At 50.1% G+C, this 25522-nt stretch overlaps 1 protein-coding gene across 1 annotated transcript in view; it reads left to right on the forward strand.

The window, feature by feature from the left end:
* The window catches only part of fras1 (Fraser extracellular matrix complex subunit 1), a 747542-nt gene that overhangs the window by 649538 nt on the left and 72482 nt on the right, over positions 1-25522 (forward strand). The window contains exons 58-61 of the mRNA XM_085963231.1: positions 7035-7240; positions 20913-21069; positions 21915-22115; positions 24597-24784. Of these exons, the coding sequence (XP_085819357.1) occupies positions 7035-7240; positions 20913-21069; positions 21915-22115; positions 24597-24784 (752 nt within the window). The remainder of the gene's footprint in view (positions 1-7034; positions 7241-20912; positions 21070-21914; positions 22116-24596; positions 24785-25522) is intronic.

Raw genomic sequence — 25522 nt, forward strand, 5'->3', positions numbered from 1 at the left:
CCTTTTCCGACGTGAAGCACGCCTGCTCTGAAACACGACGGTGAAATCTGGTGGGAGCACAATTGGATTGCTGACTATTAGCTGCAGCTCCACCATTAAATGGGATATTTGATCAGCCATCATTTGCAGCTGGCAGGACTTTGTTGTCTCAGGTCTGCGGGAACTTTTAGAAGGCATAACCACAGCTGTGGAAGTTTGGAGCCTGACACCCATCTCCAGTGTGACCTCCTGGGAAACCCCTCTCGCCACCTTCACTGAGCACTTCCTCAACTGAGGCATATTCCAAGTAATCCTAAGCCCTCAATGTGGAAGTCCCATTAGTGAAATGACATACGCCACAACTGCAGCAGCTGCCATCAGATTTTTTATTTACAGTAACCATTTGATGGCTTTTTAACATTAAACTTCAATTTTCACCCAAGTGACTACCCTTTTGACTATTTGTGCAGTATCTTCCTCTTACGCGGTGCTTCCCCTGTGGCTTCAGCAGATATGGAGGCCCCTTGCTTACTTTCTTGCTGCTCCTGTCTCGACACCTTTGGCGGGCGTTCTCTGGGGTTATGAACCTGTGAGGGCTCGGCAACAGTCTGCTGCTCCTGCGGCTGTGCAGCAGTTGAGACGCCGATCTCAGTTGGGTGTGGACTCTTTTGGGGCTCTGACCGAGGGCTCTGCAGTGGCATGGAAGTGTGAGCGCTTGGAGAGGAGCCCCCACTTCCTTGATATCTGCCACCAACTTCCCCCTCAGCACTTGCAAGTGGCTTGAGAGCACCTTGCTGCACATCAGGGGGGCCATGAGGACCCGTATCTGCACTGGCAGTCCTACTCAGGACTTCCATGAAGGTCTGGTTTCTCTGTTCAATAGATGACCATCACTCCTCCAGAGATGTCATTCTATTCAGAACATTCACCATGTTTTCTGCACTCTGGCAACTTATCACCTCCATGGAGGTTGCCATCCTTTTCATGGTGATGCGTTCATGCGCCAATGACTCCACAAAGGCTCTGCTCATGTTCACAATGGACTGCTCCATTCGCTCCACACTCGCAGTGACCCTGGAGACAAAACCTGCCAGAGACTCCTGCATCTGTTCCTGGAGTTCCAGCACCGCTGATCTTGTGGATGGACCCAGAGGCAGAGGGTCGACATGCAGCTGAGCCGAGCTGGCAGAGTCCTGTGCCCTCCGACGAGGACTTTCCACTGCTGTCCCTGTCTCCACAACCTGCTGATGCTCACTTGTGAGCTGTGATACACCAGGTGACAACACTACTCTATGTCCCGAAGGTCCCAACGAGGTGTGAGTGTCTGCGCTGGTGCTGGGTGCGCTGAATTCTGCTGACGCTGCGCCCTCAGAGGTTGCAGCTTCCTCTGAGGAGTCTGGATGCTCAGGCTCTTTCTCCTGGCTAGTGGGGACGGGGGCTCTCGATGGTCCTGTGGGGGAGTAAAGGAAAGAGTCGGAGATGTGATGCCAATGTTACATGCATATTGCAGATGATCATAAGTCCATCTGTTAGAGCTTCAGAATCATTATCAGCGACTCATACAATGTCAATGAGAGAGATGGAAAACTATTCTGTCACCAGCTTGCTGTGATGCACCCATCTGTCTATCCCCCACTTGCGCATCGTCCTCCACTCCCATGATCTCCAGGACCGCCTTCTCCCAAGTGGTGAGCTGGGCTACTGAGGGTGGCCCTCCTCCTGTCCTCGTTCTTTCCCTCTTATTGTGAGCTCTCTTTTCCTGCAATGAGGGAGACAAGTGGAGTTTGAGTGAGAATGAAGGAGTGAGTGTAGAGAATCCATAGCATAGATGCTTAGAAGGAGACAAAGATGGAGTGAGGTGGCAAGACCAAGGGCCCTCCCTGTGTGTTGTAACTTGTTTACATAGCATCACAGTGATAGGGAGTGTGAGGGCTGCATAGTCGAATAGTTATGTGAATGTGACCATAGAGAGAGAGGGAATGAGTAAGGGTGCATGGATGTCAGTGTCAAGTGGGATGTGGAGGACGAGATTGCTAAAGTTGAGTGCTGGTGAGGAGAGGCAATGGGGATCAGATTGAGGGTGATGGGAAAGTCATACTCACTTTTCCAGTGCGCAGAAGGTCATGAAACTTCTTCCTGCACTGAAGCCAGGTTCTGCGGGTTATCAACAAAGAGTTGACCTCCTGGGCCACCTGGATCCACACAGCCTTGGTCTGCTGCGGAGGCTTCTTCCTCCCTGATGAAGGGAAGAGCACCTCTTTATTGGCTCTTGCTCCCTCCACTAAAGCTTGCAGGGCAACGTCATCAAACCTGGGAGCAGACCTAGGTCTCTTGCTGGTCATTCTGTCTCCAGGTCCCTCTAACATGAAAGGCCAAAAGCTTGGCAGTCTGCAGAAGAAGCAAGGCTTGTTGCAGACCTTAAATGCAGCAGCAATGATGACGTCATCGGAGGTGAGTTTCAGACTGAAAAAACGAATTGGGCCATGGGTTCCCACACGCTGGAATTCAATTGCCCACTTAAGTTAAAATCGCATCATTCTCCTACATCGATTTAGAATTGGGTGGCTAACACGAAAAGCGGATTACACGACCCCAGCCCGCCCCGTAACAAAATCGAGCCCTCTGTGTCTCTGAATAACTGGGAGCCGCCAGGTTGGTTGTGAGGCGCAGGCTGAATAGGGCTTTCTTAGCAGGGTCTTTGAGTGCTCCAGCGTTGATTTTCCTGCGGCATTGCTTCTGTTGCCGCCGCTGTTTTGTGGCTACATTGATGGGGATGACAGAGCGGATTAGGCGGTGGTTTGTCCAGCAGCCGTCAGCTCCTGTCATGGCGCGGATGATGCCAACGTCCTTGCGGTCCCTCGCTTGGACGATGACGTAGTCCAGCAGATGCCAGTGCTTGGAGCGAGGGTGTTGCCATGAAGCCTTGTACGTCTGACAGAACAAGATTTTGGTTATGACAAGGCCATGTTCTAAGCATTTCGACAGGAGGAGGGTACCATTGGAGTTGTCTTTCCCTACCCCCTCTCTGCCGATCACACCTCCCCAGAGGTCTGTGTCCTTTCCAACTCTGGCGTAAAAGTCGCCAAGGAGGATCAGCTTGTCGCCCGTTGGGACTCGGGACAGGGATTGTTTGAGGCTGGAGTAGAATTCCTCTTTGGTCTCATCTGTGGCTTCCAGTGTTGGGTCGTATGCACAGATGACCATAGCACACTGGTTCCGGGCTAGGGTGAGCCGTAGAATCATGAGGCGCTCGTTTATTCCACAAGGGGAGTCTCTGAGACGTTCAACTAGCTCATTTTTTATGGTGAAGCCGACCCCATGGAGGCGGCGTTCTTCTTCAGGTTTGCCTTTCCAGAAGAAGGTGTAACCACCGCCTTGCCCCTTGAGCTGGCCTTCCCCTGCCCACTGTGTCTCGCTTAGGGCGGCGATGTCTATGTCGAAACGGTGAACTCCCGGGCAACGATAGCAGTATGGCGTTCCAGTCTGTCGCTGTTGGGGTTGTCCATGAGGGTCCTGATGTTCCAGGTCCCGAACTTCATTTCAAAGGGTGGAAGATGCCTGTGCGTGAATTCTTTTAACGTGGGGTGGCCGTTGCACACCAGCTACTACACGGGCTTGACAGAGCAAGGTCTAGGTCCAATGGCAAGGGGATCCAAGACGATTGGAGACCAGGCTCTGCTACATCGGCCTAGCACACACACACGAACATAATGCTACCGTCCTCCTCCCTCCTTCCCGCAGGTCCTCTCTGCCTGGGTTTCATAGGCTGCAGTGTGGTCCTCCTGACACTGCTGCTGGTCCATGCTGCGCCACTCCTGGGCCTCGACCTTGCTGCTGGGCTCGTTCCTGCTCCTGGGCCTCGACCTCGCTCCTGGGCCCGTCCCTGGGCCTCGTCCTCGCTCCTGGGCCCGTCCTTGTCCCTGGGCCTCGTCCTCGCTCCTGGGCCTCGACCTCGCTCCTGGGTCCCAACCTCGCTCCTGGGCCCCGTCCTTGCCCCTGGGTCCCGTCCTAGCTCCTGGGTCTCAACCTCGCTCCTGGGTCCCGTCCTCGCTCCTGGGTCTCAACCTTGCTCCTGGGCCCCGTCCTCGCTCCTGGGTCCCATCCTCGCTCCTGGGCCTCATCCTCGCTCCTGGGCCTCGTCCTCGCTCCTGGGCCTCGTCCTCACTCCTGGGCCGCGTCCTCGTTCCTGGGTCCCGACCTCGCTCCTGGGTCCCGTCCTCGCTCCTGGGTCCCGTCCTCGCTCCTGGGCCCCGTCCTCGCTCCTGGGTCCCGTCCTCGCTCCTGGGTCCCGACCTCGCTCCTGGGTCCCGTCCTCGCTCCTGGGTCCCGACCTCGCTCCTGGGCCTCGTCCTCGCTCCTGGGTCCCCTCCTCGCTCCTGGGCCCCGTCCTCGCTCCTGGGTCCCGTCCTCGCTCCTGGGTCCCGACCTCGCTCCTGGGTCCCGTCCTCGCTCCTGGGTCCCGACCTCGCTCCTGGGCCTCGTCCTCGCTCCTGGGTCCCGACCTCGCTCCTGGGCCCCGTCCTCGCTCCTGGGTCCCGACCTCGCTCCTGGGCCCTGTCCTCGCTCCTGGGTCCCGACCTCGCTCCTGGGTCCCGACCTCGCTCCTGGGTCCCGACCTCGCTCCTGGGTCCCGACCTCGCTCCTGGGTCCCGACCTCGCTCCTGGGTCCCGTCCTCGCTCCTGGGTCCCGACCTCGCTCCTGGGTCCCGTCCTCGCTCCTGGGTCCCGTCCTCGCTCCTGGGTCCCGACCTCACCCCTGGGTCCCGTCCTCGCTCCTGGGTCCCGGCCTCGCTCCTGGGTCCCGACCTCACCCCTGGGCCTCGTCCTCGCTCCTGGGTCCCGGCCTCGCTCCTGGATCCCGTCCTCACTCCTGGGCCCCATCCTCGCTGCTGGGCCCCGTCCTCACTCCTGGGCCCTGTCCTCGCTCCTGGGTCCCATCCTCGCTCCTGGGTCCCGGCCTCGCTCCTGGGCCCCGTCCTCACTCCTGGGCCCCATCCTCGCTGCTGGGCCCCGTCCTCACTCCTTGGCCTTGTCCTCGCTCCTGGGCCTCAAACACCCAGTGTAGGCCTGAAGCCCCGAATAAGAGCCCACAGGGCCCGTGTTTGCCCGGGTGAGTGGGGTCACTGGCCGCCATCGTGTGAAGCCTTGATAACCTGTGTATTACTCCCGCTCCCGCTCTCCCCGACTCCTGTTCTCCCCAACCCTTGCTCTCGCTCTCACTCTCCCCGACTCCTGCTCTCCCGCCCTCACTCTCCCCGATTAACTACATGTTAAATTGCTGCCAGATTATGCAGTAGTCAAATTACTTAAACAAAAATGCTGTAAAGGAAGTTAACTGCGCACTGGGCTGTTTCTAACTAAATGGTGAAAGGAACATTGCCATTGGGAATTTCTGACATCACCTGTGAATGTGATGTGACATGTTTTGCATTTCTGTCAAATTGATCCTTGAGTATTTCATTACGATCAAATTCTTAATTTGTTATGGAAACAGACACTGGATCTACTTAACCTGCCTACCCCTACTGGTTTGGGAAACCAGCCTGTTTACATTTGGATGTTTACATGAACCCATAATAGGGAAAAAAGAACAGCTGCCCAACCAGTGCTTTGTATGTGCAGTCATTTTCTTTATTTTCTCTCGTTTGCCCTCCCTCTGTCTCTCATTTTGATTCCTCCTTATTTCTTCAGGGAGGATGGGAAGCAGTAGTCATTCTTCCTCTGTATCCTCCACAGATTGGAGGAGATTGGCTTTAGCTGAGTAGCTTCTGGGAAAGCCACATGCTGAGCAGAAGCATGAAAATGTTGTTATTCCAAGCTAAGATAGGTGGCATCCTACTTCTAACTCATATACACTTGGGGGTCGATTTTCAGTGTGCTGTGGAGTCGGGATTGGAGGCGTGCGGGGGGTTAAATTCCCGAATTCGGGGGTCCCGACACCATCCCACCCAAAACCCACCTCCATGTAAGCTTCAAAGGAGGCGGGTAGCCGCCCCGCACTGGGACCCGCCGACCCGAGGCGGGAAGGGATTAGTACCAATTAACTGCCTGTTAACAGGTAGTTAACAGGCAGTTTTTAGCCTAATCCCTATTTTGAAGGGTGTCGTGTGGGATTCCCGACGATGCCAAGTTAGAGGAGTCAGGCTGTCAGGTTGAAGGACTTGGAGGGGTCGAGATGTCCGTGTTCAGGTGAGTGATGGGTGCATGAGTGCAAAGGTAAGTGTGCTTGGTGTGTCTAAAGTGTGTAAAGAAGTTTAAATTACCTGTACTTACCTTTACAGCCTTCCTTCCTCTAGGTTTCGGGAGTCCCATCATTCAGCCGGCACAGAAAGCAGAATGGCTGCAATCTGTCAAAAGTGACAGCCTGCAGCTTTCAGTGCCGGTGAGATTTCTAACTGAGTCTGCGTAGAAGGACTCAGGTTAGAAGTAAGACTGTCAGTGTTTGACAGCTTCAAACAGCTGTGAAACACTGATATTTCATCTGTCAACACGTCTTGACAGATGAAATTTCAGTCTGTGACGTCACCTGTTGCCGGGTGGCCCTTAATTGGCCTGCTGAGCCCGCTGGGCGGGCTCAACAAGGTCAATCAAGCTAAAATCGCGTGGATTGGCCGCATCTCGGTGGAGGCGGGACTACAACCCCAAAAGTTGTAGTCCCGCCTCCTTCCCGACTTCTGAATGAAAATCCTGCCCTTGGTGTATGTGCTGTTATCAGTTGGTACACCATAATGAGGTGACGAGTGTAATAACAGAAAGCAAAAAAATACTGTAGATGCTGTGAATGCTGAAAACACTCAGCAGGTCAGTCAGCATCTGTGGAGAGAAAGTACAAGTTAATATTTCAGGTGTGGACCCATCATTAGAACATAGGGCTACATTAACATAAAAAATCACAGCTGCCATTCTATGCACCGAATTAAGATTTCAGTTGCAGTGTATAAAATGTGTAGTAAAAAAAATAGATAGGGTTATGCTTGATAAAACTCAAATTAGACAGAATAACTTTATTGTTCTAATCATTAAAAGAGGATTTTAAACCTTTCTGGATGTTTCAGTCCCTAGCATGCAGTTTGGTAAAGATGTCTACAGAGTGAAGGAGAAGGAAGATGAATTACATGTTCCTATTATCCGAACTGGTGATCTCAGCTACGAGTCCTCTGTGAGGTGCTATACTCGACAGCTGACTGCAGAGGTGATGGAAGACTTTGAAGAAAGAAAGAATTCAGATGACTCACGCCTTACATTCCAGAAGGGAGAAAAGGTAAACTTCTCTAACTTGTCCGGACATTTATTTTTCTGCTTTCTTGTCATTTCCTTCAAATTGGAGAGAAGAGTGAGCTTTATATATTAATAATGCCACACTGCCCTTTAGAGAGGCAGCTTGATGTGGGAATAAAAGTATATTTTTTATTCATTCACGGGTTGTGGGCGTCGCTGGCAAGATCAGTATTTATTGCCCATCCCTAGTTGACATTGAGGAGGTGGTGGTGAGCCATCTTCTTGAACCGCTGCAGTTCATGTGATGGAAGTACTTCCATTGTGCTGTTAAATAGGGAGTTCCAGGATTTTGACCCAGCGACGATGAAGAAACAGCGATATATGTCCAAGTCAGGATGGTGTGTGACTTGGAGGGGAACTTCGAGGTGATGGTGTGAAAGGATTTTTACTTGTCCTAGCCCCTTTGGGGCTATTCCGGACAGGTGTATTTCTCAGATGTTCACCTTCAACTAAAGGTTGAGGTAGCCGAATCCTAAAGATGCTTAACTGGGTCTAAAGGTCCGGGCTATCTCTCCCTAAAGAAAAGGAACAACCCAAGAATGTTACCTCCTCCAGATAGCGCTTTTAATAAGTTTAGCCAGACAGTAAAGTCCCGGATATTATGAGGTTCTGGAAATTTCCTTCAGAAATTGTAACTCTTCACCAAAGCGTGTACAAAGATTGGGTTTGCGAGTTATTGATACAGAAGACTTATATGAAACAATTCTAAATATATATAGAGATTTATTTAAAAAATGACATGCAATTTACAGTTGGTGAATCAGTCAATTGCAACGTTAACAGTTTTAAAAAGAGAAAAAATACAACCTTATTCTTAAAAGAGAATCCTACTTATAAATCTTAACTTCGCCACAGTATTACCGTTCTTAAACTTGTCTATTACAGGATATCCATCAATTATCAAGGTAGCAGTTACCTTCAATCCCCAAGGTACAAAAGAGTGAAGAACTACAGAGCCGCCCCTGTAGTCGAGAATCACTTTGCCCAATTAAAGCGAGTCTGATTATCTCATTCGAGACTCCAATATTTATACCCCTTTTTCAGTTGTTTTTCATAAGGTTTCTGTTAATCCAAGTTAATTATTACTAATCATCTTTTAGCTGACCTACTGAAATTCTTACTGCCACATCATCAATAGCTGTTGGGAGTTTACCATATGTGGGCAAAGGGCAGATGTACCTTACATCATGTCATTCTCAAGAGGTTTTAATCAAGATCATTCATCCAGGGCTGACCATTGTCTTATTTAAATAAGGTTACACATTTGGGGCCACCCATTCTTCTGTTTCAATAAGGTTACTTATTCAGGGTCAACAACTTGTCCTATTTCAATAGCCAGAATTCTTTCATAGCTATTTCTTCGTTAGGTTTCTAAATTTCCAAACCCAGTTTGTCATGTTCCAAAGAATTTATACGGTAGAGTTCCTTATAAGGTACTCTTCAGGGTTAACCACTGTCTTATCTCAATGAGGCCAGAATTCTTTCAGAAGGTAGGATTTCCAAATCCAGCTTGCCGTGCCTTTCTTTAAAGAAGTTATAGAGTGTATTTTTCTAAAAAGGCTATAGTGTATTTATCTTATATAGTACAGTATATTTTTCTAAAAAGGTTATATAGTAGAATTCCTTCACAGGTGTTCCCATGCACCTGCTACCCTTGTCCTTCTAGGTGGTAGAGGTCGTGGGTTTGGGAGGGGCAATCGAGGAAACCTTGGCGAGTTGCTGCAGTGCATCTTGTAGATGGTACACACTGCAGCTACATTGCGCCGGTAGTGGAGAAAGTGAATGTTTAAGGTGGTGGATGGGGTGCCAATCAAGTGGACTGCTTTGTTCTGGATAGTGTCGAGCTTCTTGAGTGTTGTTGGAGCTGCACTCATCCAGGCAAGTGAAGAGTATTCCATCACACTCCTGACTTGTGCCTTGTAGATAGTGGAAAGGCTTCGGGAAGTCAGGAGGTCAGACAGTCGCCGCAGAATACCCAGCCTCTGACCTGCTCTTGTAGCCACAGTATTTATGTGGCTGGTCTAGTTAAGTTTCTGGTGAATGGTAACCCCCCAGGATATTGATGGTGGGGGATTCGACGATGGTAATGCCATTGAATGTCATGGGGAGGTAGTTAGACTCTCGCTTGTTGGAAATCTCTTAGAAAAGGTCACAGTGTTGGCAAATTTGGCAGAAATGTAAAACCAATCTTTTTTTATGGTATATTTGCTGTATGAGAATTTGTAAACTGTTTTTCCATCTAAATGTTTGTTCTAATTGTTTTTAAAAGTGCACTAACATCAAGAAAGAAAGAACTTGCATTTATATAGCTAGCAACGTTCACGCCTGCAGGATGCCCCAAAGCAGTTCACAGTCAATGAATTGCTTTCAAAGTGTAGTCATAGTTGTTAACTGGGCAAATTCAGCAGCCAGTTTTCAAACTGCAATGAGATGAATGACCACATAAAGTGTAGAGGAACAGAGGGACCTAGGAGTGCATGTCCACAGATCTCTGAAGGTAGCAGGACAGGACAGGTGGTTAAGAAGACATACGGGATACTTTCCTTTATTAGCCGAGGTATAGAATATAAGAGCAGGGAGGTTATGCTTGAACTGTATAAAACACTAGTTAGGCCACAGCTAGAGTACTGCATGCAGTTCTGGTCACCACATTACAGGAAAGATGTGATTGCACTAGAGGGGGTACAGAGGAGATTGACGAGGATATTGCCAGGACTGGAGAATTTTAGCTATGAGGAAAGATTGGATAGGCTGGGGTTGTTTTCTTTGGAGCAGAGGAGGCTGAGGGGAGACTTAATTGAGATGTATAAAATTATGAGGGGCCTAGATAGAGTGGATAGGAAGGATCTATTTCCCTTAGCAGAGAGGTCAATAATCAGGGGGCATAGATTTAAAGTAATTGGTAGAGGATTAGAGGGGAGTTGAGGAGAATGTTTTTCACCCAGATGTTGGTGGGGGTCTGGAACTCACTGGGACCACATCTGAAAAGGTGGTAGAGGCAGAAACCCTCATCGCATTTAAAAAGTACTTGGACGTGCACTTGCAGTGCCATAACCTACAAGGCTACGGACCAAGAGCTGGAACGTGGGATTAGGCTGGGTAGCTCTTTTTCGGCCGGCGCAGACACGATGGGCCAAGCGGCCTCCTTCTGTGCTGTAAATTTCTATGATTCTATGTTTGGAACTTGTTTTACGAGCTCAAAATAGACACAACAAGGGCCAATAATGGGGACTAACGACCCTCACCTAAAGTGCGCTTTAAAGACGTCCGACTCGATATCGGGTTGGGGCATTGTCCAGGCATTCCTCGTGGTCGCCTCATTTACATATGTAAAGGTCCTAATGCCTGTTTTAGTCCTCCTTGCTGAATTTGGATATGGTTCAGTGCAGCAGATGCTGGACTTGCTCTGCTCAGGATTTTTCAACGGTGGTAAGTTTTTAAAAAGAAACTTTGCTGCGGATCCAGGAGCAGCAGGGTTACTCCCCCGACTTCATAGTATCCCGATTGCTTTCCGCCCCATTAACACTCCACCTCACCCCCCTCCCGCAGGACTTACCATATTCATTTTCTGAAAACGGCCAAGCTGCCTGTGGAGGTGTGACAGGTGCCGGCAGCTCACCCAAATAATATTAATGAGGCCCGAGGCCCAATCTTGGGCTGGCCTTAGGCCTCCCAGTTGCAGCACGCACCCTGTGCACAGCACCCATTTCAAGCCCAAAAACGGACATCAAAACTCTTCTTCAAAAGTGCCATATGATCTTTTATGTCCACATGAACAGTCAAGCAGTGCCTTGGTTTTAACATCTCAGCTAAAAAAGAGAATGTCCAACAATGTAGCACTCCCTCAGTGTTAGACGTGGCTCAGTGGTAACATTCTCGCCTCTGAGTCAGGTCACTCCAGGGACTTGAGCTGACACTCCAGTGCAGTACTAAGGGAGTGCTGCACTGTCGGAGGTGCCATTCTTAGGATGAGATGTTAAACCGAGGCCCCATCTGCCCTCTTAGATGGACATAAAAGATTACATGGCTCTATTTTGAAGAGGAGCAGGGGAGTTCTCCCGGTGTCCTGGCCAATAAACTGATTTTAGTGATGTTGGTTGAGGGACAACTTCAATATTGGGGAATAGCAATTCTGGGTTAATTAAATCTTCTGTCCGCAGTTCTACGGGCAGGGCCTGGTTTAGAGCTCTGACATTGATAAATCAGTGGGCAGAGTCCCAATTGACTTCCTTAAGAGGCAGACGGTGTCGCTCTCTCTTTCTGTCATAGAGGGGCGATTTTAACCCATCTCGTCCGGCAGGAATGGGGTGGCTGTGTAGTCAAACTTACCGCCACATTCCTGCCTAACGCCACATTAACTGGGCCTTTGTTTAATGGCATTTAACCGCTGACTGTAAAACCTGTCAGAGAAGAAGGAGAGGCCGTAAAAGATGTGTTTTAAACTTATCTTTGTGGGGCCAGGAGAAGTAGGATTGTTCCATTGGGCCCCACAAGGAAAGTCTGGGGCCCTGACATTTACCTGGAGGCCGAAAACGGCCCAAGGCTGGGGATCGGGAGATTCTGCCGAATTTAACGACAGGACCTCATTATCATTTTTTTCCTTCCGTTTCCCCTCCGCCCCCCCCCCCCCCCACCCCCGCAGACGGCAGGAAAACCAGCGGCAGGTGGCCGGAGACCCTTGGGGATGGTCCCCAGGAGTTGGGAGCGGAGGGAAGGTCAGTTGTCGGGGCTTGGGCGAGGGGAGGCGGAATTGGCCGGGATCGGCAAAGGGGAGGCCGAAGGCCTCCTTGAGGGCCGGTGGAAGCACTCCTGCACCTCCTGGCCTACAAGGACTGTGGGAAAAGGCACTTAGCCTGTGGAGTTGGCAGCCCCCACATCCCTTTCACTGACGGGTTTCCTGACCCCTGGTAAATCCGGGCAACAACTGTAAAATTTAAATCGGGCTCCCAATTGCACAGTGGGAGCCTGATTTAAATATGTTAATGAAGTGTCCCGCCTCTCCACGGAGGGACCCGCGAATGCCACAAAACCCACCGCCGCAAAAACAGCAACAGGCATGCACGCAGCGGGTCGGGGTCGCATTCCCCGTTTTAACATTTGTTATTGCCTCCCCCCCGCACTTGTCGTGGGGGGTTAATATCAAGGCCTGAGTCTCCCTCGCCACCTGTGAAACCATACCAAAAACCTACCCCCGCACCTCCCCATGCAACTTACCTGAGAGTGTGCGGGCAGCCTCCACCTGATCTTCACCTGCCAGCCAGCTGCTGCTTCTTTACACCCGTTTCAGGTGAGCAGTTGGCCAGTGGGATGTAAATGAAGCGCAAGAGATAAAATAGTGTGGACCTCAAATTAATGACGTCGGGGGTGGGGGGGCGGTTGTCGCTCACCCTGCCTGCCTGAAACCAGTTAAAATTCCACCCCCCCCAATGAGTGTGATTCATGCAGCCGGGAGAAAAAGGCTGTCTAATTTAAAGACTGAGCTTGCTTAGCTTCAAAGGGTTAAGATAGAGAAAGTAATCTTCTGTCTTAGGGCCTATGTTTAGACAGAAATTGCTGTATTTTTATTCTTTTCATAACCAAGGACATAGGGAATATATGTTCTCACTATTGAAGCAATATCGTACATTAATGCATTTTATGTAAACAAACCAGTTATTGTGCTTTGTCTTTGGTAGAGTTGTTATTCAGTCACCTCAGTGAAGGACAGAGAATTCTGTCATGTTCTAGTAGCCAGTATATGATGTAAGGATCTTCTGCTACAATTTCTGGGTCATGTAACTAGATATTTAGCAGAAATGTGCATTCTAGATTGATGAGAACCCAAGGAACATTTTTGGGAATGTCTGGTGTTGCTGAACCCAAGACAATACCCATTCTGAAGCCCTAAAACTAACAATGGAGCACCCCGACAGCTGGCAACAATTTGGCAGATGCTGTCAGCACAGAAACTGAACCCCCAAAACTGAGCCCCCATAACTGAACCCCCGAAACTGAGCCCTCGAAACTGAACCCTCGAAACTGCGCCCTCGAAACTGCGCCCTCGAAACTGAGCCCTCGAAACTGAACCCTCGAAACTGAACCCTCGAAACTGAGCCCCCGAAACTGAGCCCCCGAAACTGAGCCCCCGAAACTGAGCCCCCGAAACTGAGCCCCTGAAACTGAGCCCCCGAAACTGAACCCTCGAAACTGAGCCCCCGAAACTGAGCCCCTGAAACTGAACCCCCGAAACTGAGCCCTCGAAACTGAGCCCTCGAAACTGAACCCCCGAAACTGAACCCCCGAAACTGAGCCCCCGAATCTGAACCCTCGAAACTGAACCCTCGAAACTGAGCCCCTGAAACTGAGCCCCCGAAACTGAACCCTCGAAACTGAGCCCCCGAAACTGAGCCCCTGAAACTGAACCCCCGAAACTGAGCCCTCGAAACTGAGCCCTCGAAACTGAACCCCCGAAACTGAACCCCCGAAACTGAGCCCCCGAATCTGAACCCTCGAAACTGAACCCTCGAAACTGAACCCTCGAAACTGAGCCCCCGAAACTGAGCCCCCGAAACTGAGCACCTGAAACTGAACCCTCGAAACTGAACCCCCGAAACTGAACCCCTGAAACTCAGCCCCCGAATTTGAACCCTCGAAACTGAACCCCCAAAACTGAACCCCTGAAACTGAACCCACAAAACGGAGCCCCTGAAACTGAACCTTTGAAACTGAGCCCCTGAAACTGAACACCCGAAACAGCCCCCAATACTGAACCCTTGAAACTGAACCCTCGAAACTGAGCCCCCAAAACTGAGCCCCCGAAACTGAACCCTCGAAACTGAACCCCCGAAACTGAACCCTCAAAACTGAGCCCTTGAAACTGAGCCCCCGAAACTGAGCCCTCGAAACTGAACCACCGAAACTGAACCCTCGAAACTGAACCCTCAAAACTGAGCCCCCAAAACTGAACACCCGAAACTGAGCCCCTGAAACTGAACCCCCAAAACTGAGCCCCTGAAACAGAACCCCCGAAACTGAGCCCCCAAAACTGAGCCCCGAAACTGAGCCCCCGAAACTGAACCCCCGAAACTGAGCCCTCGAAACTGAGCCCCCGAAACTGAGCCCCCGAAACTGAGCCCTTGAAACTGAGCCCCCAAAACTGAACCCTTGAAACTGAGCCCCCGAAACGGAACCCTCGAAACTGAGCCCCTGAAACTGAGAAACCGAAACGGAACCCTCAAAACTGAACCCCCAAAACTGAACCCTCGAAACTGAGCCCCCGAAACTGAACCCCCAAAACTGAACCCTCGAAACTGAGCCCCCGAAACAGAACCCTCGAAACTGAGCCCCCGAAACAGAACCCTCGAAACTGAGCCCCCGAAACTGAGCCCCCGAAACTGAGCCCCCGAAACTGAGCCCCCGAAGCTGAACCACCGAAACTGAGCCCCCGAAACTGAACCCCCGAAACTGAGCCCTCGAAACTGAGCCCCCGAAACTGAGCCCCCAAACCAGAGCCCCCGAAACTGAGCCCCCGAAACTGAGCCCCCGAAGCTGAACCACCGAAACTGAGCCCCCGAAACTGAACCCCCGAAACTGAGCCCTCGAAACTGAGCCCCCGAAACTGAGCCCCCAAACCTGAGCCCCCGAAACTGAGCCCCCAAACCTGAGCCCCCGAAACTGAGCCCCCGAAACTGAACCTCCGAAACTGAGCCCCCAAAACTGAACCCTAGAAACTGAGCCCCCGAAACGGAACCCTCGAAACTGAGCCCCTGAAACTGAACCCTCGAAACGGAACCCCCAAAACTGAACCCCTGAAACTGAACCCTCGAAACGGAACCCCCAAAACGGAACCCCCGAAACTGAACCCCTGAAACTGAACCCACAAAACTGAGCCCCTGAAACTGAACCCTTGAAACTGAGCCCCTGAAACTGAACACCCGAAACTGAGCCCCCAAAACTGAACCCTCGAAACTGAACCCTCAAAACTGAGCCCCCAAAACTGAACCCTCGAAACGGAACCCCCGAAACTGAACCCCCAAAACTGAACCCTTGAAACTGAGCCCCCGAAACTGAGCCCTCGAAACTGAACCCTCGAAACGGAACCCCCAAAACTGAACCCCTGAAACTGAACCCTCGAAACGGAACCCCCAAAAAGGAACACCCAAAACTGAACCCCTGAAACTGAACCCACAAAACTGAGCCCCCGAAACTGAACCCCTGAAACTGAACCCCCGAAACTGAGCCCCCGAAACTGAACCCTCGAAACCAAGTCCCTGAAACCGAACCCCTGAAACTGAACCCCCGAAACTGAGCCCTCGTAACAACCCCTGAAACGGAACCCCTGAAACTGAATCCCTGAAACTGAACCCCTGAAACTGAGCCCCCGAAACTGAACCCTCGAAACTGAACCCCCAAAACTGAACCTCTGAAGCTGAACCCCCAAAACTGAACCCCCAAAACTGAACCCCTGAAACTGAATCCTTGAAACTGAACCTCCAAAACTCAACCCTCGAAACTGAGCCCCCGAAACTGAACCTCTGAAGCTGAACCCCCAAAACTGAGCCCCCAAAACTGAATCCCTGAAACTGAATCCTTGAAACAGAACCTCCAAAACTCAACCCTCGAAACTGAGCCCCCGAAACTGAGCCCTCGAAACTGAACCCCCTAAACTGAATCATCAAAACTGAACCCTCAAAACTGAGCCCCTGAACCTGAGCCCCCGAAACTGAACCCTCAAAACTGAACCCCCGAAACTGAACCCTCGAAACTGAGCCCCCAAAACTGAACCCTCGAAACTGAACCCCTGAAACTGAACCCTCGAAACTGAACCCCCGAAACTGAGCCCCTGAAACTGAACCCTTGAAACTGAGCCCCTGAAACTGAACCCTTGAAACTGAGCTCCTGAAACAGAACCCCCGAAACTGAGCCCCTGAAACCGAACCCCCAAAACTGAACCCCCGAAACTGAACCCTCAAGACTGAACCCTCAAAACTGAACCCTCGAAACTGAGCCCCCAAAACTGAGCCCTCGAAACTGAACCCTCAAAACTGAGACCCAAAACTGAGCCCCCAAAACTGAACCCTCGAAACTGAGCCCCCGAAACAGAACCCTCGAAACTGAGCCCCCGAAACAGAACCCTCGAAACTGAGCCCCCGAAACTGAGCCCCCGAAACTGAGCCCCCGAAACTGAGCCCCCGAAGCTGAACCACCGAAACTGAGCCCCCGAAACTGAACCCCCGAAACTGAGCCCTCGAAACTGAGCCCCCGAAACTGAGCCCCCAAACCAGAGCCCCCGAAACTGAGCCCCCGAAACTGAGCCCCCGAAGCTGAACCACCGAAACTGAGCCCCCGAAACTGAACCCCCGAAACTGAGCCCTCGAAACTGAGCCCCCGAAACTGAGCCCCCAAACCTGAGCCCCCGAAACTGAGCCCCCAAACCTGAGCCCCCGAAACTGAGCCCCCGAAACTGAACCTCCGAAACTGAGCCCCCAAAACTGAACCCTAGAAACTGAGCCCCCGAAACGGAACCCTCGAAACTGAGCCCCTGAAACTGAACCCTCGAAACGGAACCCCCAAAACTGAACCCCTGAAACTGAACCCTCGAAACGGAACCCCCAAAACGGAACCCCCGAAACTGAACCCCTGAAACTGAACCCACAAAACTGAGCCCCTGAAACTGAACCCTTGAAACTGAGCCCCTGAAACTGAACACCCGAAACTGAGCCCCCAAAACTGAACCCTCGAAACTGAACCCTCAAAACTGAGCCCCCAAAACTGAACCCTCGAAACGGAACCCCCGAAACTGAACCCCCAAAACTGAACCCTTGAAACTGAGCCCCCGAAACTGAGCCCTCGAAACTGAACCCTCGAAACGGAACCCCCAAAACTGAACCCCTGAAACTGAACCCTCGAAACGGAACCCCCAAAAAGGAACACCCAAAACTGAACCCCTGAAACTGAACCCACAAAACTGAGCCCCCGAAACTGAACCCCTGAAACTGAACCCCCGAAACTGAGCCCCCGAAACTGAACCCTCGAAACCAAGTCCCTGAAACCGAACCCCTGAAACTGAACCCCCGAAACTGAGCCCTCGTAACAACCCCTGAAACGGAACCCCTGAAACTGAATCCCTGAAACTGAACCCCTGAAACTGAGCCCCCGAAACTGAACCCTCGAAACTGAACCCCCAAAACTGAACCTCTGAAGCTGAACCCCCAAAACTGAACCCCCAAAACTGAACCCCTGAAACTGAATCCTTGAAACTGAACCTCCAAAACTCAACCCTCGAAACTGAGCCCCCGAAACTGAACCTCTGAAGCTGAACCCCCAAAACTGAGCCCCCAAAACTGAATCCCTGAAACTGAATCCTTGAAACAGAACCTCCAAAACTCAACCCTCGAAACTGAGCCCCCGAAACTGAGCCCTCGAAACTGAACCCCCTAAACTGAATCATCAAAACTGAACCCTCAAAACTGAGCCCCTGAACCTGAGCCCCCGAAACTGAACCCTCAAAACTGAACCCCCGAAACTGAACCCTCGAAACTGAGCCCCCAAAACTGAACCCTCGAAACTGAACCCCTGAAACTGAACCCTCGAAACTGAACCCCCGAAACTGAGCCCCTGAAACTGAACCCTTGAAACTGAGCCCCTGAAACTGAACCCTTGAAACTGAGCTCCTGAAACAGAACCCCCGAAACTGAGCCCCTGAAACCGAACCCCCAAAACTGAACCCCCGAAACTGAACCCTCAAGACTGAACCCTCAAAACTGAACCCTCGAAACTGAGCCCCCAAAACTGAGCCCTCGAAACTGAACCCTCAAAACTGAGACCCAAAACTGAGCCCCCAAAACTGAACCCTCGAAACTGAACCCCTGAAACTGAACCCCCGAAACTGAGCCCCTGAAACTGAACCCCCGAAACTGAGCCCTCGAAACTGAGCCCCCATAACGGAACCCCCTAAACTGAACCCCCAAAACTGAACCCTAGAAACTGAACCCTCGGAACTGAACCCTCGAAACTGAACCCCCGAAACTGAGCCCTCAAAACTGAGCCCCGAAACTGAACACCCGAAACGGAGCCCGTGAAACTGAACCCCCAAAACTGAGCCCCTGAAACTGAACCCCCGAAACTGAGCCCTCGAAACTGAGCCCCAAAACAGAACCCTCGAAACTGAGCCCCTGAAACTGAACCCCTGAAATTGAGTCCCCGAAACTGAGCCCCCGAAACTGAGCCCTCGAAACTGAGCCCCTGAAACTGAACCCTCAAAACTGAGCCCCTGAAACTGAGCCCCCGAAACGGAACCCTCAAAACTGAACCCCCAAAACTTAACCCTCGAAACTGAGCCCCCGAAACTGAACCCTCGAAACTGAACCCCCAAAACTGAACCCTCAAAACTGAGCCCCCGAAACTGAGCCCTCGAAACTGAACCCTCGAAACTGAGCCCCCGAAACTGAGCCCCCGAAACTGAACCCTTGAAACTGAACCCTTAAAACTGAGCCCCCGAAACGGAACCCTCGAAACTGAGCCCCTGAAACTGAACCCCCGAAACTGAGCCCCCGAAACTGAACCCTCGAAACCAAGCCCCCGAAACTGAACCCTCAAAACTGAGCCCCCGAAACTGAACCCTCGAAACCAAGCCCCTGAAACCGAACCCCTGAAACTGAACCCCCGAAACTGAGCCCTCGTAACAACCCCTGAAACGGAACCCCTGAAACTGAATCCCTGAAACTGAACCCCTGAAACTGAGCCCCCGAAACTGAACCCTCGAAACTGAGCCCCCAAAACTGAACCTCTGAAGCTGAACGCCCAAAACTGAACCCCTGAAACTGAATCCTTGAAACTGAACCTCCAAAACTCAACCCTCGAAACTGAGCCCTCGAAACTGAAACCCCTAAACTGAATCCTCAAAACTGAACCCTCAAAACTGAGCCCCTGAAACTGAACCCTCAAAACTGAGCCCCTGAACCTGAGCCCCCGAAACTGAACCCTCAAAACTGAACCCCCGAAACTGAACCCTCGAAACTGAGCCCCCAAAACTGAACCCAAGAAACTGAACCCCCGAAACTGAACCCCCGAAACTGAACCCTCGAAACTGAAGCCCCGAAACTGAGCCCCTGAAACTGAACCCCCAAAACTGAGCTCCTGAAACAGAACCCCCGAAACTGAGCCCCTGAAACCGAACCCCCAAAACTGAACCCCCGAAACTGAACCCTCGAAACTGAGCCCCCGAAACTGAACCCTCGAAACTGAACCCTTGAAACTGAACCCCCGAAACGGGACCCCCGAAACTGAACCCTCGAAACTGAGCCCCCGAAACTGAACCCTCGAAACTGAACCCCCAAAACTGAGCCCCCAAAACTGAACCTCTGAAGCTGAACCCCCAAAACTGAGCCCCCAAAACTGAACCCCTGAAACTGAATCCTTGAAACTGAACCTCCAAAACTCAACCCTCGAAACTGAGCCCCCGAAACTGAGCCCTCGAAACTGAAACCCCTAAACTGAATCCTCAAAACTGAACCCTCAAAACTGAGCCACTGAAACTGAACCCTCAAAACTGAGCCCCTGAACCTGAGCCCCCGAAACTGAACCCTCAAAACTGAACCCCCGAAACTGAACCCTCGAAACTGAGCCCCCAAAACTGAACCCTCGAAACTGAACCCCCGAAACTGAACCCCCGAAACTGAACCCTCGAAACTGAACCCCCGAAACTGAGCCCCTGAAACTGAACCCTTGAAACTGAGCCCCTGAAACTGAACCCCCAAAACTGAGCTCCTGAAACAGAACCCCCGAAACTGAGCCCCTGAAACCGAACCCCCAAAACTGAACCCCCGAAACTGAACCCTCAAGACTGAACCCCCAAAACTGAACCCTCGAAACTGAGCCCCCGAAACTGAACCCTCGAAACTGAACCCTTGAAACTGAACCCCCGAAACGGAACCCCCGAAACTGAACCCTCGAAACTGAGCCCCCGAAACTTAGCCCCCGAAACTGAACCCCCAAAACGGAACCCTCAAAACTAAACCCTCGAAACTGAGCCCTCGAAACTGAGCCCTCGAAACTGAACCCCCGAAACTGAGCCCCCGAAACTGAACCCACGAAACTGAACCTCCATATCAACTTGAAATTTACATGGGCCCTGTTTTTTTTTAAATGTCAGAGGAGTGATTTTTAAGCAGTAATCAAATCAGAGGATTTAAATGATGTTTAGATGCTGAACTCATCCTGATTAGGTCCCTGACTTGCAATCACTCCAAGCTATCCTTTATTCTGTTAATTCCCCTTTTTTCTTCGAGCTGGAAACATGCTACAGCAGATCTCGAGGTTAGAGTTACAAAACATTTAACTCAGTTACTGTTGTGTTATGTTACCTACTTAAAGGCCATCAGGTCTAAACATGCTTACCCTATTAACTTTCTATGCTTCATCTAAATATTGAAAAAAAACTAGCATGGGGATGCAATTGTAAACCTGAATCACAGAAACCTCTAAAATGACTCTGTTGTGGTCAATTATAGAGTTGCATTTAGAGCCCAATATCTTTGACAACTATTATGACTGAAAAGTCAGCCTGCAAACCTTTTCTTTAAAATCCAGGTGAAACAGAACACCAGAAATAACACCTCTCAACTTGAGGCACAAGTACCTTTTTGTTGTCTAATGTCTACTTTTAAAACAACCAGGTGAAGAACTGTACAGTGTTGATAAATGACGATACGGTCTTTGAGCCAGAAGAAAAGTTCCAGCTCCACCTGGGCAATCCCTTGGGCAATCACTGGAGTGGAGCCAAAGTTGGGAAAAATGATGTAGCCACTGTAACGATCTTGAATGATGAAGACGGTAAGATACTTTGTTTCCCAAGAATCTTTTTATCAGCTTTTAAATGGCTGTAGATTGTGCCTTATCATTATAGCTACTAGTAATTTATTGATTACGTTATATAGACAAAAGTATTCTTCTTCTATCAAATGGTATATTGTTTCTCAGTGAAACCTTCTCTGGGGGTAGGGAGTAAACTGGAAGCAGGTTTCAGGTGGGCAGAGAGCAGGGCAAATGTCAGACTCCATCCCAAAAGCATCAATTTGAGGCCTGGTTTATTTTAACTCTTCTCTGCATCCTCTTCAGTGCATTTTGTGGTGTGCTGGCAAGAATTAAATGCAGCACTTCAAGCATAGCATGGCCAGTGCATTGTAAAGGCTTTGCATAATCACTGCAGCCTTGTAGAGCAATTCGAAAGCCTGCTCCATTTCCCTACTGCTGCTGTTCCATTTTTGGGTGTAAACAAGGCAGTAAAGAGACCACAATTAGGCCCTTTCTGTTCTCACCATGGTTCAATGTGTGAAAGTGTTGTTGACTTGATTGTTTCAATGATAACTTGTAGAATATTCAATGTGAAAATCAGCTTGCAAAGTTCTAACTCTGACACAAACATTGGATCACTAAGAGATTAATCAGGGAACAGGTTTGTTTATAACAGATATGATTTGAAATGGTTCCTCAATACTGCAGTTAGTAAGAAAATCATTACTTATGCATAGGAAGACAGGGTGCTGTCTAAATAGGATATGTTGACTGCTCTCTTCTTGCATAGGTCATTCAAACTTGCAGTATATAGTTTCCATTAATATGTATTTGACCTGAATTCTATTCTAATGCACTATTTATTTTGCTGTTTTCTTTTCAAGCCCCAACAATTGAATTTGAGGAGGCAACATACCAGGTGCACGAGCCTCCAGGACCCGATGGTATCGCTATACTGAATGTCAAAGTGATCAGGAAGGGTGACCAGAACAGGACTTCAAAAGTTCGCTGCAGCACTCGGGATGGATCAGCCCAGTCAGGCATAGACTACAACCCCAAGAGCAGGGTCCTTAAATTTAGCCCCGGTGAGTAATGTCACAACATTTTCAATGATTTGAAATCAGAATGTGCCTTCTGTGTCGGGGCTGCACTAACTGGGTGAGCTGGTCATTTGGTTGCACTCTGTCGATCAATTAACCTGTTTTAAAAAAAATTTAAATTGGAGTGCACGCAACATCTCAAGTTCGAAACATCAGCTACCAAATTAGCACCAAATAAAGCAATAAAAATTAAAGGCCTATAAAACAGGACAGCAAGAAAACAACAAAATGTGAACTAAAATAACAACAGAAAATGCTGGAAAAACTCAGCAGGTCAGGCAACATCCGTGGAGAGAAATTTGAGTTGACGTTTCGGGTCGAACCCTTCTTCAAAACTGGAAAGAAAAGAAATTAGATCGAAGGCAGGGCTGCGATCGGACAAAAGAAGTGAAAGAAACAAAAGATGGTAATCGGCTGAGATTAGGTGTAAAGTGTACTGGCAGGGCAAGAGATAGCTGCCAGGTGTGAGAGAGAAACAAAAGGAAGGGGGGGGGGAAAAGGAGTGGAAAAATTACGAGAAAAAATGTGTAATAGGGGCCGAGGTTATGATCTGAAATTGTTGAACTCGATATTGAGTCCGGAAGGCTGCAGAGTGCCTAATCGGAAGATGAGGTGCTGTCCCTCGAGTTTACATTGAGCTTCCGTGCAACAATACAAGAGGCCAAGGACGGTGAGGTCCGAGTGGGAATGGAGCGGTGAATTAAAATGACAGGCGACCGGAAGCTCGGGGTCACCCTTACGGACTGAACGGAGGTGTTCCGCAAAGCGGTCACCCAATCTGCATTTGGTCTCCCCAATGTAGAGGAGACCGCATCGTGAGCAACGAATACAGTATACTAGATTGCGAGAAGTACAAGTAAATCGCTGTTTCACCTGGAAGGGGTGTTTGGGGCCCTGGACAGTGGGAAGGGGGGCAGTATAGGGGCAGGTGTTACATCTCCTCCGCTTGCACGGGAAGGTGCCAGGCGAAGGGGAAGGGCTGTTTGGGGTGATAGAGGAGTGGACTAGGGTGTCTCGGAGGGAGCGGTCCCTACGGAATGCTGAAAGGGGAGGGGAAGATACGTTTGGTGGTGGGATCACTTTGGAGGTAGCGGAAATGCTGGAGGATGATCCGTTGAATGTGGAGGCTGGTGGGGTGAAAGGTGAGGACAAGGGGAACCCTATCGTGGTTCCGGGAGGGAGGGGCAGGGGTGAGGGCAGAAGTGCGGGAGATGGAACTGACACGGTCGAGGGCAGTGTCAACCACGGTAGAGGGGAATCCTCGGTTGCGGAAAAAGGAAGACATGTCTGAAGCACTGGTGTGGAAGGTGGCATCGTCGGAGCAGATACGGCGGAGATGGAGAAACTGGGAGAATGGAATAGAGTCCTTACAGGAAGCGGGGTGGGAGGAAGTGTAGTCCAGGTAGCTGTGGGAGTCAGTGGGCTTGTAGTGAATATTGGTCAATAACCTATCCCCAGAGATGGAGACAGAGAAGTCGAGGAAGGGAAGGGAAGAGTCAGAGATGGACCATGTGAAGGTGAGGGAAGGGTGGAAATTGGAGGCAAAGTGAATGAAATTGTCAAGTTTGGGGTGAGAGCAGGAAACGGCACCGATACAGTCATCAATGTATCGGAAAAAGAGGTGAGGGAGGGGACCCGAGTAGGACTGGAACAAAGAATGTTCCACATAGCCCACGAAAAGGCAGGCATAGCTAGGACCCATGCGGGTACCCATGGCAACACCTTTGATTTGGAGGAAATGAGTGGAGTTAAAGGAGAAGTTGTTCAATGTGAGAACAAGTTCAGCCAGGCGGAGGAGGGTGGTGGTGGATGGGGACTGGTCGGGCCTCTGTTCAAGGAAGAAGCGGAGCGCCCTCAGGCCATCCGGGTGGGGGATGGAGGTGTAGAGAGTGGCATAAGAAAATGCAATCTTGTATTAGTTTAGAAGTTGTATAGAAATGAATCCATAATAATGTTATAGTTTTCTCTCCATCCATAACCTGTGCCCATATTGTGAACGTATTCTGAGTTTCAGCTGCACCAAATGTTGAATTTCTGCCCCTCCCCCATGAGCTATGAGTTTTGTATTGAGGTTGAATCATTTTTTACATCCAATGAATATTGCAGGTGAAGTCAATGAAAGGAAAATCAGGCTGGGTGTTTAATGGGTGGCTGATCTGCTGCCGCTAGTTTTCTGCCCCTGCCAAAAGTGAAAATTACCCCCAGTGTGTTTTGTGACAAGATCAATTGCAAATACAGGGATAATGACCTTATAGCACAGCACTAGGAAATTATACTGTGATGTTGCGAAAGGGCTTATCAGGGAGAGTGTTGCTATAGCCTTTGCTCCTATTTACTCAAGCCCCTAGATCTCAGTTTCTGTATAACTGCATCGCCTTTAAAGACATGGGTGACTGCATTAATATTGATTCTACAAGAAGCAGGCACTGTAGCCTCATTCCCATTATTGATTTCTTTTTTCCTCAGGTATTGACCACATTCTGTTTAAAGTGGAAATCCTGTCCAATGAAGATAGAGAGTGGCATGAATCTTTTTCTCTGGTGCTGGGACCAGATGACCCAGTTGAGGCAATTCTTGGTGACATCACCATGGCCACGGTGACCATTCTTGACCAGGAGGCAGCAGGAAGTCTCATTTTGCCAGCACCACCGATTGTAAGTGAGCACGTCACTCATCAACGAATCTATTCATACTGAGTCCTATGGATTTAGTCCAGGTTCTGTCGGATAATCTGTCCCATCAACATTTCCAATTCTTAACAAAGAATCACAGCATCCGTACTTTTGTATGTTTGCACATAATTACATTGTATGCTCATGTGTGTCGGACAGTGTGGAGGGTATTTTCTGATCTGGTTTGTTTGATTTTTATGTGCAAATCCGGCTACCGATCAGTGAGGTGGCCGGAAACCCTTCGCTCCGCATCGGCGGCCACTTTATGTCACTCACACATTTCCAGCTGCTGAAACCTGAAGCAGCAGGAAGTGTCCGCCTAAAACAGGCAGAAGCTTTACTTCATTAATAAAACATGCTGCACATGAACCCCCAACGTCAGGTATTCAGGGCTTCGATTCATAGTTATAGCCCAGTGAAGTGGACACACAGGATTGGCAGCTAATGGTAAGTATATGGAAACTCATATTCTTATGAGCCTTTATGCCAATTATTCTGCTGCAGCTTTAGTTATGTCACTAACACCATTGCTGTTACCAATATATTCCAAGTGGAAATTTCCCCATCTAATGTTTTTGGAGGATTAATGGTGTGATGCCAGGCAAGTGTTCTGTGCTCCCCTCCTCCCTCCCCAGTCAGTATTCACTTAGCTGCATCTGCAAATAGAGGTGCACATACCTACTTCTGGCAGCCAATCAATGCACACGGAGACTCCTGTTG

The sequence above is a fragment of the Somniosus microcephalus genome, chromosome 2 (assembly GCF_052327205.1).
Source record: "Somniosus microcephalus isolate GS21.2 chromosome 2, FLI_Smic_1.0, whole genome shotgun sequence".
NCBI classification, from domain to species: Eukaryota; Metazoa; Chordata; class Chondrichthyes; order Squaliformes; family Somniosidae; genus Somniosus; species Somniosus microcephalus.